Consider the following 13396-nt stretch of genomic DNA (forward strand, 5'->3'; position numbering starts at 1 on the left):
GGTCCCCTCCCGGACGCCTGGGTCCCTCCCTGAAGTCTTAAGCCAGCCCCAAACTCCTGGGTCCCCTCTCGGACTCCTGGGTCCCCTCTCGGACTCCTGGGTCCCCACCCGGACTCCTGGGTCCCCTCCCGGACGCCTGGGTCCCTCCCTGAAGTCTTAAGCCAGCCCCAAACTCCTGGGTCCCCTCCCGGACTCCTGGGTCCCCACCCGGACTCCTGGGTCCCTCCCGAATGCCTGGGTCCCTCCTGAGCTCCTGGGTCCCTTCCCGGACGCCTGGGTCCCTCCCTGAAGTCTTAAGCCAGCCCCGAACTCCTGGGTCCCTCCCCGAACTCCTGGGTCACCCAAACTCCTGGGTCCCCTGACCTCCTGGTTCCCTCCCAAATTCCTGGGTCCCTCCCGAACTCCTGGGTCCCCCCTTGACCTCCCGTGTTCTCCCGAACTCCTGGGTCCCCCAACCTCTTGTGTCCCCCTGACCTCCCGTGTCTCCCCGGACGCCTGGGTCCCTCCCGGACGCCTGGGTCCTCAGAGCACGGAAGGGGACAGCGAGGACACCGACCTGCAGATCTTCTGCGTGTCCTGCGGTCACCCCATCAACCCCAAGGTGGCGCTGCGGCACATGGAGCGCTGCTACGCCAAGGTACCTATGGATCCTATAGGGGCCTGGGGGGCAAATGTGGGGCAGGGAGCCCCAGCAGGGGCCTTGGGGACCCGGGAGGGGGCGCTATAGAGGACCCCGGGGTCTATAGGGACCATATGGACCCTATTCTGGAGCTTTATAGGGGGTTGTATAGGGGATGTGCAGCTCCCCCGGGTTCTATAGGGATCATATGGATCCTTGTCTTGGGTTCTATAGGGGCTGCCCATGTCCTATAGGGGTTCCCTGTATTCTATAGGGGTCTCCCGGAGTTCTATAGGGACCATATGGATCCCATTCTGGGGCTCTGTAGGGGCTATAGTGGGGGTCTCTGGGTTCTATAGGAACCATATGGACCCTATTCTGGGGCTCTATAGGGGCTATAGGGGGAGTTTCTGGGTTTTATAGGGACCATATGGATTCTCGTCTTGGATTCTATAGGGGCCATGGAGCTTCTCTGGGGTTCTATAGGGGCCGTATGGCCCCCCCCATGGGGATGTTTAGGGGCTGTGGGGTCATATGGACCTTCCTATGGAGCTCTGTAGGGGCCATATAGGCTCCAGGGGCTCTATAGGGGCCCTATAGGTCCCTATAGGTCTCTGAGCGGCTGCTCCCCCACAGTACGAGAGCCAAACGTCCTTCGGGTCCATGTACCCAACGCGCATCGAGGGGTGAGTGCAGCCGGACGCCTGGGTCCCCTCCCGGACGCCTGGGTCCCCTCCCGGACGCCTGGGTCCCTTCTGAACTCCTGGGTCCCCCCCCGAACTCCTGGGTCCCCCCTGAACGCCTGGGTCCCCCCTGAACGCCTGGGTCCCCCCTGAACTCCTGGGTCCCCTCTGAACTCCTGGGTCCCTCCCAGCCACCTGGGTCCCCTCCCCGATTGCTTGGGTCCCCCGAACGCCTGGGTCCCTCCTTATGGGTCCCCCCCGAACTCCTGGGTCCCTTCCTGAACTCCTGGGTCCCTCCACGAACTCCTGGGTCCCTCCCGAACGCCTGGGTCCCCTGAACTCCTTTGTCCCCTCCCGAACACCTGTGTCCTTCCCCGGACGCCTGGGTCCCTCCCGGAATTCCTGGGTCCCCTGAACTCCTGGGTCCCTCCTTATGGTTTCCCCCTGAACTCCTGGGTTCCCCGAACTCCTGGGTCCCCTCCCTGAACTCCTGGGATCCCCCGGACGCCTGGGTCCCTCCCGGACGCCTGGGTCCCTCCCGGACGCCTGGGTCCCCATGTGTCCCCTCCCCCAGGGCCACCCGCCTGTTCTGCGATGTTTACAACCCCCAGAGCAAAACCTATTGCAAGAGGCTGCAGGTGCTGTGCCCCGAGCACTCCCGCGAGCCCAAGGTGGGTGTGGGGCACCCATGGGTGCTATGGGTGCTCTGTGGGTGCTATGGGGTCCTATGGGTGCTCTATGGGGTGCTGTGGGTGCTCTATGGGGAGCTATGGGGGCTCTGTGGGGCTCTATGTGTTCCTATGGGTGCTGTGGGGAGCACTGTGTCCCGAGCACTCCCGCGAGCCCAAGGTGGGTGTGGGGCACCCATGGGTGCTATGGGTGCTCTATGGATGCTGTGGGGTCCTGTGGGTGCTCTATGGGGAGCTATGGGGGCTCTATGGGTTCCTATGGGTGCTGTGGGGAGCACTGTGTCCTGAGCACTCCCGCAAGCCCAAGGTGGGTGTGGGACACCCATGGGTGCTATGGGTGCTCTATGGGGTGCTATGGGTGCTCTATGGGGAGCTATGGGTGCTCTATGTGTTCCTATGGGTGCTGTGGGGAGCACTGTGCCCCGAGCACTCCCGTGAGCCCAAGGTCGGTGTGGGGCACCCATGGGTGCTATGGGGTGCTATGGGTGCTATGAGTGCTCTATGGGTGCTCTGTGGGGAACTATGGGTGCTCTGTGGGGCTCTATGTGTTCCTACGGGTGCTGTGGGGAGCACTGTGCCCCGAGCACTCCCGCAAGCCCAAGGTTGGTGGGGGGCACCCATGGGTGCTATGGGGTGCTATGGGGTCCTGTGGGTGCTCTATGGGGAGCTGTGGGGGCTCTATGGGGCTCTATGGGTGCTGTGGGGAGCACTGTGCCCCGAGCACTCCGATGAGCCCAAGGTTGGTGTGGGGCACCCATGGGTGCTATGGGTGCTCTATGGGTGCTATGGGGTCCTGTGGGTGCTCCATGGGGAGCTATGGGTGCTCTATGGGTTCCTATGGGTGCTGTGGGGAGCACTGTGTCCTGAGCACTCCCACAAGCCCAAGGTGGGTGTGGGACACCCATGGGTGCTATGGGTGCTCTATGGGGTGCTATGGGTGCTCTATGGGGAGCTATGGGTGCTCTATGGGTTCCTATGGGTGCTGTGGGGAGCACTGTGTCCCGAGCACTCCCGCGAGCCCAAGGTTGGTGTGGGGCACCCATGGGTGCTATGGGTGCTCTGTGGGTGCTATGGGGTCCTATGGGTGCTCTGTGGGGTGCTATGGGGTCCTATGGGTGCTCTATGGGGGCTCTATGGGGCTCTATGGGTTCCTATGGGTGCTGTGGGGAGCACTGTGTCCCGAGCACTCCCGCGAGCCCAAGGTTGGTGTGGGGCACCCATGGGTGCTATGGGTGCTCTGTGGGTGCTATGGGGTCCTATGGGTGCTCTGTGGGGTGCTATGGGGTCCTATGGGTGCTCTATGGGGGCTCTATGGGGCTCTATGGGTTCCTATGGGTGCTGTGGGGAGCACTGTGTCCTGAGCACTCCCGCAAGCCCAAGGTGGGTGTGGGACACCCATGGGTGCTATGGGTGCTCTATGGGGTGCTGTGGGTGCTCTATGGGGAGCTATGGGTGCTCTATGGGTTCCTATGGGTGCTGTGGGGAGCACTGTGTCCCGAGCACTCCCGCGAGCCCAAGGTTGGTGTGGGGCACCCATGGGTGCTATGGGTGCTATGGGGTGCTATGGGGTCCTGTGGGTGCTCTATGGGGAGCTATGGGGGCTCTATGGGGCTCTATGGGTGCTGTGGGGAGCACTGTGTCCCGAGCACTCCCGCGAGCCCAAGGTTGGTGTGGGGCACCCATGGGTGCTATGGGTGCTATGAGTGCTCTATGGGTGCTCTATGGGGAGCTATGGGTGCTCTATGTGTTCCTGTGGGTGCTGTGGGGAGCACTGTGCCCCGAGCACTCCCGCGAGCCCAAGGTTGGTGTGGGGCACCCATGGGTGCTATGGGTGCTCTGTGGGTGCTATGAGTGCTCTATGGGTGCTCTGTGGGGTGCTATGGGGGCTCTGTGGGGCTCTATGTGTTCCTATGGGTGCTGTGGGGAGCACTGTGCCCTGAGCACTCCCGCGAGCTCAAGGTGGGTGTGGGGCACCCATGGGTGCTATGGGTGCTCTATGGGTGCTGTGGGGTCCTGTGGGTGCTCTATGGGGAGCTATGGGGGCTCTATGGGGCTCTATGGGTTCCTATGGGTGCTGTGGGGAGCACTGTGCCCCGAGCACTCCCGTGAGTCCAAGGTGGATGTGGGGCACCCATGGGTGCTATGGGTGCTCTATGGGTGCTATGAGTGCTCTATGGGTGCTCTGTGGGGTGCTATGGGGGCTCTGTGGGGCTCTATGTGTTCCTATGGGTGCTGTGGGGAGCACTGTGCCCTGAGCACTCCCGCGAGCTCAAGGTGGGTGTGGGGCACCCATGGGTGCTATGGGTGCTCTATGGGTGCTGTGGGGTCCTGTGGGTGCTCTATGGGGAGCTATGGGGGCTCTATGGGGCTCTATGGGTTCCTATGGGTGCTGTGGGGAGCACTGTGCCCCGAGCACTCCCGTGAGTCCAAGGTGGATGTGGGGCACCCATGGGTGCTATGGGTGCTCTATGGGTGCTCTATGGGTGCTATGAGTGCTCTATGGGGAGCTATGGGGACTCTATGGGGCTCTATGGGTGCTGTGGGGAGCACTGTGCCCTGAGCACTCCGATGAGCCCAAGGTTGGTGTGGGGCACCCATGGGTGCTATGGGTGCTATGGGGTGCTATGGGTGCTTTATCAGGAGCTATGGGTCTGTATGGGTTCCTATGGGTGCTGTGGGGAGCACTGTGTCCCGAGCACTCCCGCAAGCCCAGGGTTGGTGTGGGGCACCCATGGGTGCTATGGGGTGCTATGGGTGATCTGTGGGGAGCTATGGGGGCTCTATGGGACTGTATGGATTCCTATGGGTGCTCTGTGGGTTCCTATGGCTCCTGTAGGGGGGTGCTGTGCTCTCTGGGTCCCTATGGGATTCTATGGGGTCCTATGGGGTTTTCTGGGTTCCTGTGGGTCTCTATGGGTGCTGTGGGTGCTGCCTCCCATAGGTCCCGGCAGACAAGGTGTGCGGGTTCTGTCCCCCCACCCTTGGGTTCCTATGGGTGCTATGGGGCTCCATGGGTTCCTATGGGTGCTGTGGGGTTCCATGGGCTCCTATGGGGTTCTCTGGGTTCCTATGGGTGCTGTGGGGTCCTATGAGTTCCTATGGGGCTCTATGGGGTCCTATGGGGTTTTCTGGGTTCTATGGGCTCCTATGAGTTCCTATGGTATTCTCTGGGTTCCTATGGGTGCTGTATGGATGTTATGGGATCCTATGGGTGCTGTGTGGATGTTATGGGGTTATGTGGGGTTCTATGGGTGCTCTCTGGATGTTATGGGTTCCTATGGGGCTCTCTGGATGTTGTGAGTTCCTATGGGTGCTCTATGGATGTTATGGGGTTCCTATGGGGCTCTATGGACGTTATGGGGTCCTATGGGTTCCTATGGGGCTCTGTGGATATTATGGGGTTCCATGGGTTCCTATGGGTGCTCTATGAGTGCTATGGGTTCCTATGGGTGCTCTATGAGTGCTATGGGGTCCTATGGGTGCTCTGTGCTTCCATGGGTCCTGTAGGGGTGCTCTGTGGGCTCCTGTGGGTTCGTATGGGATTCTATGGGTCACTATGGATTCCTGTGTGTTCCTATGGGTCTCTATGGGTCTCTCTGTGTGCTGTGGGTCTCTGTGGGTGCTGTGAGCACCCATGGGTGCCGTCTCCCATAGGTCCCGACAGATGAGGTGTGCGGGTTCTGTCCCCCACCCATGGATCTCTATGGGTTCCTATGGGTCTCTATGGGTCTCTATGGGTTCCTATGGGTCTCTATGGGTGCTCAGGGCACCCATGGGTGCTGCCCCCCCAGGTCCCAGCGGACGAGGTGCGCGGGTTCTGTCCCCCACCCATGGGTTCCTATGGGTCTCTATGGGTTCCTATGGGTCTCTATGGGTGCTCAGGGCACCCATGGGTGCTGTCCCCGCCAGGTCCCAGCGGACAAGGTGCGCGGGTTCTGTCCCCCACCCATGGGTTCCTATGGGTTCCTATGGGTCTCTATGGGTCTCTATGGGTGCTCAGGGCACCCATGGGTGCTGCCCCCCCAGGTCCCAGCGGACGAGGTGTGCGGGTTCTGTCCCCCACCCATGGGTTCCTATGGGTTCCTATGGGCTCCTATGGGTCTCTATGGGTGCTCAGGGCACCCATGGGTGCTGCCCCCCCAGGTCCCAGCGGACGAGGTGCGCGGGTTCTGTCCCCCACCCATGGGTTCCTATGGGTTCCTATGGGCTCCTATGGGTCTCTATGGGTGCTCAGGGCACCCATGGGTGCTGCCCCCCCAGGTCCCAGCGGACGAGGTGCGCGGGTTCTGTCCCCCACCCATGGGTTCCTATGGGTTCCTATGGACTCCTATGGGTCTCTATGGGTGCTCAGGGCACCCATGGGTGCTGCCCCCCCAGGTCCCAGCGGACGAGGTGTGCGGGTTCTGTCCCCCACCCATGGGTTCCTATGGGTTCCTATGGGCTCCTATGGGTCTCTATGGGTGCTCAGGGCACCCATGGGTGCTGCCCCCCCAGGTCCCAGCGGACGAGGTGTGCGGGTTCTGTCCCCCACCCATGGGTTCCTATGGGTTCCTATGGGCTCCTATGGGTCTCTATGGGTGCTCAGGGCACCCATGGGTGCTGCCCCCCCAGGTCCCAGCGGACGAGGTGCGCGGGTTCTGTCCCCCACCCATGGGTTCCTATGGGTTCCTATGGACTCCTATGGGTCTCTATGGGTGCTCAGGGCACCCATGGGTGCTGCCCCCCCAGGTCCCAGCGGACGAGGTGCGCGGGTTCTGTCCCCCACCCATGGGTTCCTATGGGTTCCTATGGACTCCTATGGGTCTGTATGGGTGCTCAGGGCACCCATGGGTGCTGCCCCCCCAGGTCCCAGCGGACGAGGTGTGCGGGTTCTGTCCCCCACCCATGGGTTCCTATGAGTTCCTATGGGTCTCTATGGGTTCCTATGAGTTCCCATGGGCTCCTATGGGTTCCTATGAGTTCCTATGGACTCCTATGGGTCTGTATGGGTGCTCAGGGCACCCATGGGTGCTGCCCCCCCAGGTCCCAGCGGACGAGGTGCGCGGGTTCTGTCCCCCACCCATGGGTTCCTATGGGTTCCTATGGGCTCCTATGGGTCTCTATGGGTGCTCAGGGCACCCATGGGTGCTGCCCCCCCAGGTCCCAGCGGACGAGGTGCGCGGGTTCTGTCCCCCACCCATGGGTTCCTATGGGTTCCTATGGGTCTCTATGGGTTCCTATGGGCTCCTATGGGTCTCTATGGGTTCCTATGAGTTCCCATGGGCTCCTATGGGTTCCTATGAGTTCCTATGGACTCCTATGGGTCTGTATGGGTGCTCAGGGCACCCATGGGTGCTGCCCCCCCAGGTCCCAGCGGACGAGGTGCGCGGGTTCTGTCCCCCACCCGTGGGTTCCTATGAGTTCCTATGGGTCTCTATGGGTTCCTATGGGCTCCTATGGGTCTCTATGGGTCTGTATGGGTGCTCAGGGCACCCATGGGTGCTGCCCCCCCAGGTCCCAGCGGACGAGGTGTGCGGGTGCCCGCTGGTGCGCGACGTGTTCGAGCTGACGGGCGAGTTCTGCCGCGTCCCCAAGCGCCGCTGCCACCGCCACTACTGCTGGGAGAAGCTGAGGCGCGCCGAGGTGGACCTGGAGAGGGTCCGAGTGGTGGGTGACACCGGGTGACACCGGGTGACATCGCTGACGCCATGGGGACGTCATGGGGTGACACTGGGGGGTGGTACTGGGGGGTACTGGGGGACGTTTGGGGCCTTAAAAGGTCCATTGGGTGATGCTGAGATGCTGTGAGTGACACTGGGGGACTCATTGGGGACACTGGGGACATCACTGGGTAACACTGGGAATGTCACTGGGGGACACTGGGAGACACTGGGGACATTATGGGGTGACACTGGGGACACCACTGGGGACACTGGGAGACACATCAGGGTGATACTGGGAGTCATTGGGTGGCACTGGGGATGTCATTGGGGACACTGGGAGACACACTGGGGTGATACTGGGTGACACTGGGGACACTGGGAGACATCACTGGGGACACTGGGGATGTTATTGAGGACACTGGGAGACACACTGGGGTGATACTGGGTGATGCTGGGGATACTGGGAGGCACTGGGGACACTGGGAGACATCACTGGGGACACTGGGGATGTCATTGGGGACACTGGGAGACACAGCAGGTTCATACTGGGTGGTACTGGGGACACTGGGGACATCACTGGGGACACTGGAGATGTCATTGGGGACACTGGGAGACACATCAGGGTGGTACTGGGGACACTGGGGATGTCATTGGGGACACTGGGAGACACTGGGGACATTATGGGGTGACACTGGGGACACCACTGGGGACACCACTGGGGACACTGGGAGACACATCACGGTGATACTGGGAGTCATTGGGTGGCACTGGGGATGTCATTGGGGACACTGGGAGACACATCAGGGTGATACTGGGTGACACTGGGGACACTGGGAGACATCACTGGGGACACTGGGGATGTCATTGGGGACACTGGGAGACACACTGGGGTGTTACTGGGTGACGCTGGGGATACTGGGAGGCACTGGGGACACTGGGAGACACACTGGGGACACTGGGGATGTCATTGGTGACACTGGGAGACACGCCAGGTTCATACTGGGTGGTACTGGGGGACACTGGGGACATCACTGAGGACACTGCGGATGTCATTGGGGACACTGGGGACATCATGGGGTGACACTGGGGCCATCACTGGGGACACTGGGAGACACATCAGGGTGATACTGGGAGTCATTGAGTGACACTGGGGATGTCATTGGGGACACTGGGAGACACACTGGGGTGATACTGGGTGACGCTGGGGATACTGGGAGGCATTGGGGATACTGGGAGACATCACTGGGGACACTGGGGATGTCATTGGTGACACTGGGAGACACAGCAGGTTCATACTGGGTGGTACTGGGGACACTGGGGACATCACTGGGGACACTGGAGATGTCATTGGGGACACTGGGAGACACATCAGGGTGGTACTGGGGACACTGGGGATGTCATTGGGGACACTGGGGACATCATGGGGTGACACTGGGAAACACATCAGGGTGATACTGGGGACACTGGGAGACATTGGGGACACTGGGGATGTCATGGGGGACACTGGGAGACACATCAGGGTGATATTGGGTGATACTGGAGGACATTGGGGACACTGGGGACATCATGGGGTGACACTGGGGCCATCACTGGGGACACTGGGAGACACATGAGGGTGATACTGGGTGACGCTGGGGACACTGGGAGACATCACTGGGGACACTGGGGATGTCATTGGGGACACTGGGAGACACAGCAGGTTCATACTGGGTGGTACTGGGGACACTGGGGACATCACTGGGGACACTGGAGATGTCATTGGGGACACTGGGAGACACATCAGGGTGGTACTGGGGACACTGGGGATGTCATTGGGGACACTGGGGACATCGTGGGGTGACACTGGGAAACACATCAGGGTAATACTGGGAGATGTGGTGGGGTGACAGTGGGTGTCCCCCTGTCCCCATATCCCCCTGTCCCCATACCATGTCCCCCTGTCCCTATTGATGTCCCCATGTCTGTCCCCATATCCCCCTGTCCCATATCCCCCTGTCCCATATCCCCCTGTCCCCATATCATGTCCCCATATCATGTCCCCATATCATGTCCCCATGTCCCCCTATCATGTCCCCACATCCCTATTGATGTCCCCACTGATGTCCCCATGTCCCCATATCCCCCTGTCCCCCGTCCCTCTGTCCCCATGTCATGTCCACATATCCCTATTGATGTCCCCCTGTCCCCAAATCCCCATGTCCCCGTGTCCCTGTATCATGTCCCCATGTCCCTATTGATGTCCCCATGTCTGTCCTTATGTCCCCCTGTCCCATGTCCCCTTGTCCCCATATCCCCATGTCCCCATATCCTGTCCCCACGTCCCTATTGATGTCCCCATGTCCCCATATCCCCGTCCCATATCCCCATGTCCCCATATCCCCATATCATGTCCCCATATCTCTGTATCATGTCCCCACGTCCCCACTGATGTCCCCCTGTCTGTCCCATATCCCCATATCCCCCTATCCCCATGTCCCCGTCCCCCTATCATATCCCATTATCATGTCCCCCTATCCCCGTATCGTGTCCCCATATCCCCATATCATGTCCCCACATCATGTCCCCACATCCCCCTATCATGTCCCCATATCATGTCCCCACATCCCTATTGATGTCCCCCTGTCCGTCCCCACATCCCCATATCATGTCCCCACATCCCCATATCATGTCCCCATATCATGTCCCTATATCCTCATATGATGTCCCCACTGATGGCCCCATGTCTGTCCCTGTATCCCCCTGTCCCCATATCCCCCTGTTCCCTGTCCCCACATCCCCATATCATGTCCCCATATCATGTCCCCACATCATGTCCCCACATCCCTATATCATGTCCCCCTGTCCGTCCCCATATCCCTCTGTCCCCCTGTCCCCACATCCCCATATCATGTCCCCACATCGCTATTGATGTCCCCGTCTGTCCCCATATCCCTCTGTCCCCATATCCCTCTGTCCCCACATCATGTCCCCATACCCCCTTATCATGTCCCCACATCCCCATATCATGTCCCCGTATGATGTCCCCACGTCCCTATTGATGTCCCCCTGTCCATCCCTATATCCCCCTGTCCATCCCTATATCCCTCTGTCCCCCTGTCCCCACATCCCCATATCATGTCCCTATATGCCCATATCATGTCCCCACATCCCCATATCATGTCCCCACATCATGTCCCCATATCCCCATATCATGTCCCCATATCCCCACATCATGTCCCCATATCCCCATATCATGTCCCCATATCCCCACATCATGTCCCCATATCCCCATATCATGTCCCCACATCATGTCCCCATATCCCCATATCATGTCCCCATATCGTGTCCCCATGTCCGCATATCATGTCCCCATGTCCCCATATCCCCATATCATGTCCCCATATCCCCACATCATGTCCCCATATCCCCATATCATGTCCCCACATCATGTCCACATATCCCCATATCATGTCCCCATGTCCCCATATCATGTCCCCATGTCCTCATATCCCCATATCATGTCCCCATGTCCCCATATCATGTCCCCACATCATGTCCCCATATCCCCATATCATGTCCCCATGTCCCCATATCTTGTCCCCATGTCCTCATATCCCCATATCATGTCCCCATATCATGTCCCCACATCCCCATATGATGTCCCCACGTCCCTATTGATGTCCCCCTGTCCATCCCTATATCCCTCTGTCCCCCTGTCCCCACATCCCCATATCATGTCCCCATATCCCCACATCATGTCCCCATATCATGTCCCCATGTCCGCATATCATGTCCCCATGTCCCCATATCCCCATATCATGTCCCCATATCGTGTCCCCATGTCCGCATATCATGTCCCCATATCCCCATATCATGTCCCCATATCGTGTCCCCATGTCCGCATATCATGTCCCCATGTCCTCATATCCCCATATCATGTCCCCATGTCCCCATATCATGTCCCCACATCATGTCCCCATATCCCCATATCATGTCCCCATGTCCCCATATCATGTCCCCATGTCCTCATATCCCCATATCATGTCCCCACATCCCCATATCATGTCCCCACGTCCCCATATCATGTCCCCATATCATGTCCCCACATCCCCATATGATGTCCCCACGTCCCTATTGATGTCCCCCTGTCCATCCCTATATCCCTCTGTCCCCCTGTCCCCACATCCCCGTATCATGTCCCCCTCTGATGTCCCCACGTCCCCGTTGATGTCCCCCTGTCCGTCCCCCGTCCCCGGTCCCCCCGCAGTGGTACAAGCTGGACGAGCTGTTTGAGCAGGAGCGCAACGTCCGCGCCGCCATGACCAACCGCGCGGGGCTGCTGGCGCTCATGCTGCACCAGACCATCCAGCACGACCCGCTCACCACCGACCTGCGCTCCCAGCGCTGACCGCACGCCTGGGTCCCCCCCGGACGCCTGGGTCCCCCCCGGACGCCTGGGTCCCCCCCCGGACGCCTGGGTCCCCCCCTGGATGCCTGGGTCCCTCCCGGATGCCTGGGTCCCCTCCCCAAGTCTCCCCTACCCAGAACTCCTGGGCTGCCCTGGACACCTGGGTCCCCTTTTCCAGGCAGCTGGGTCCCCTCCCCGGACGCCTGGGTCCCTTCCGGACACCTGGGTCCCCCCCCGGACGCCTGGGTCCCCCCCTGGATGCCTGGGTCCCTCCCGGACGCCTGGGTCCCCTCCCCAAGTCTCCCCCACCCAGAACTCCTGGGCTGCCCCGGACACCTGGGTCCCCTTTCCTGGACCCTTTGTGTTCACCCCCGGATGCCTGGGTCCCCCCCCGGACGCCTGGGTCCCCTCCCCAAGTCTCCCCCACCCACAAGTCCTGGGCTGCCCGGGACGCCTGGGTCCCCTTTACCAGGCAACTGGGTCCCCCCCTGGATGCCTGGGTCCCTCCCCAGATGCCTGGGTCCCTCCCGGACGCCTGGGTCCCCTCCCCAAGTCTCCCCTACCCAGAACTCCTGGGCTGCCCCGGACACCTGGGTCCCCTTTCCTGGACCCTTTGTGTTCACCCCCGGATGCCTGGGTCCCCCCCGGATGCCTGGGTCCCTCCCCGGACGCCTGGGTCCCCTCCCCAAGTCTCCCCCACCCACAAGTCCTGGGCTGCCCGGGACGCCTGGGTCCCCTTTACCAGGCAGCTGGGTCCCCCCCTGGATGCCTGGGTCCCCCCCTGGATGCCTGGGTCCCTCCCCAGATGCCTGGGTCCCTCCCCGGACGCCTGGGTCCCCTCCTGGACGCCTGGGTCCCTCCCGGATGCCTGGGTCCCCTCCACAAGTCTCCCCCACCCACAAGTCCTGGGCTGCCCCGGACGCCTGGGTCCCCTTTACCAGGCAGCTGGGTCCCCCCCTGGATGCCTGGGTCCCTCCCCAGATGCCTGGGTCCCTCCCCGGACGCCTGGTTCCCCCCCCGGATGCCTGGGTCCCCCCCAGACACCTGGGTCCCCTCCCCAGTTCTCCCCCACCCAGAACTCCTGGGCTGCCTCGGACGCCTGGGTCCCCTCCCGGACGCCTGGGTCCCCCTGGATGCCTGGATCCCTCCCGGACGCCTGGGTCCCCTCCCCAAGTCTCCCCCACCCACAACTCCTGGGCTGCCCCGGATGCCTGGGTCCCCTTTCCTGGACCCTTTGTGTTCACCCCCCCGGACGCCTGGGTCCCTCCCGGACGCCTGGGTCCCTCCCCCTCAATAAACTGGGTGTCAAAGGAAGCGGCTGGGGGGGCTCTGTGGGGCCATAGGGGTTGCTATAGGGGCTGGGGTGGGGTCTATGG

At 61.2% G+C, this 13396-nt stretch overlaps 1 protein-coding gene across 1 annotated transcript in view; it reads left to right on the plus strand.

Moving 5' to 3' along the window:
• Nucleotides 1-13334, plus strand: part of CXXC1 (CXXC finger protein 1) — a 29344-nt gene extending 16010 nt beyond the window's left edge. Inside the window, exons 11-15 of the mRNA XM_065859598.2 lie at nt 527-637; nt 1256-1305; nt 1877-1973; nt 7485-7637; nt 11880-13334. Of these exons, the coding sequence (XP_065715670.1) occupies nt 527-637; nt 1256-1305; nt 1877-1973; nt 7485-7637; nt 11880-12020 (552 nt within the window). The 3' untranslated portion in view covers nt 12021-13334. The remainder of the gene's footprint in view (nt 1-526; nt 638-1255; nt 1306-1876; nt 1974-7484; nt 7638-11879) is intronic.
• Nucleotides 13335-13396: the final 62 nt, after the last annotated feature.

Source organism: Patagioenas fasciata, chromosome 36, assembly GCF_037038585.1.
Source record: "Patagioenas fasciata isolate bPatFas1 chromosome 36, bPatFas1.hap1, whole genome shotgun sequence".
Classification (NCBI taxonomy): domain Eukaryota; kingdom Metazoa; phylum Chordata; class Aves; order Columbiformes; family Columbidae; genus Patagioenas; species Patagioenas fasciata.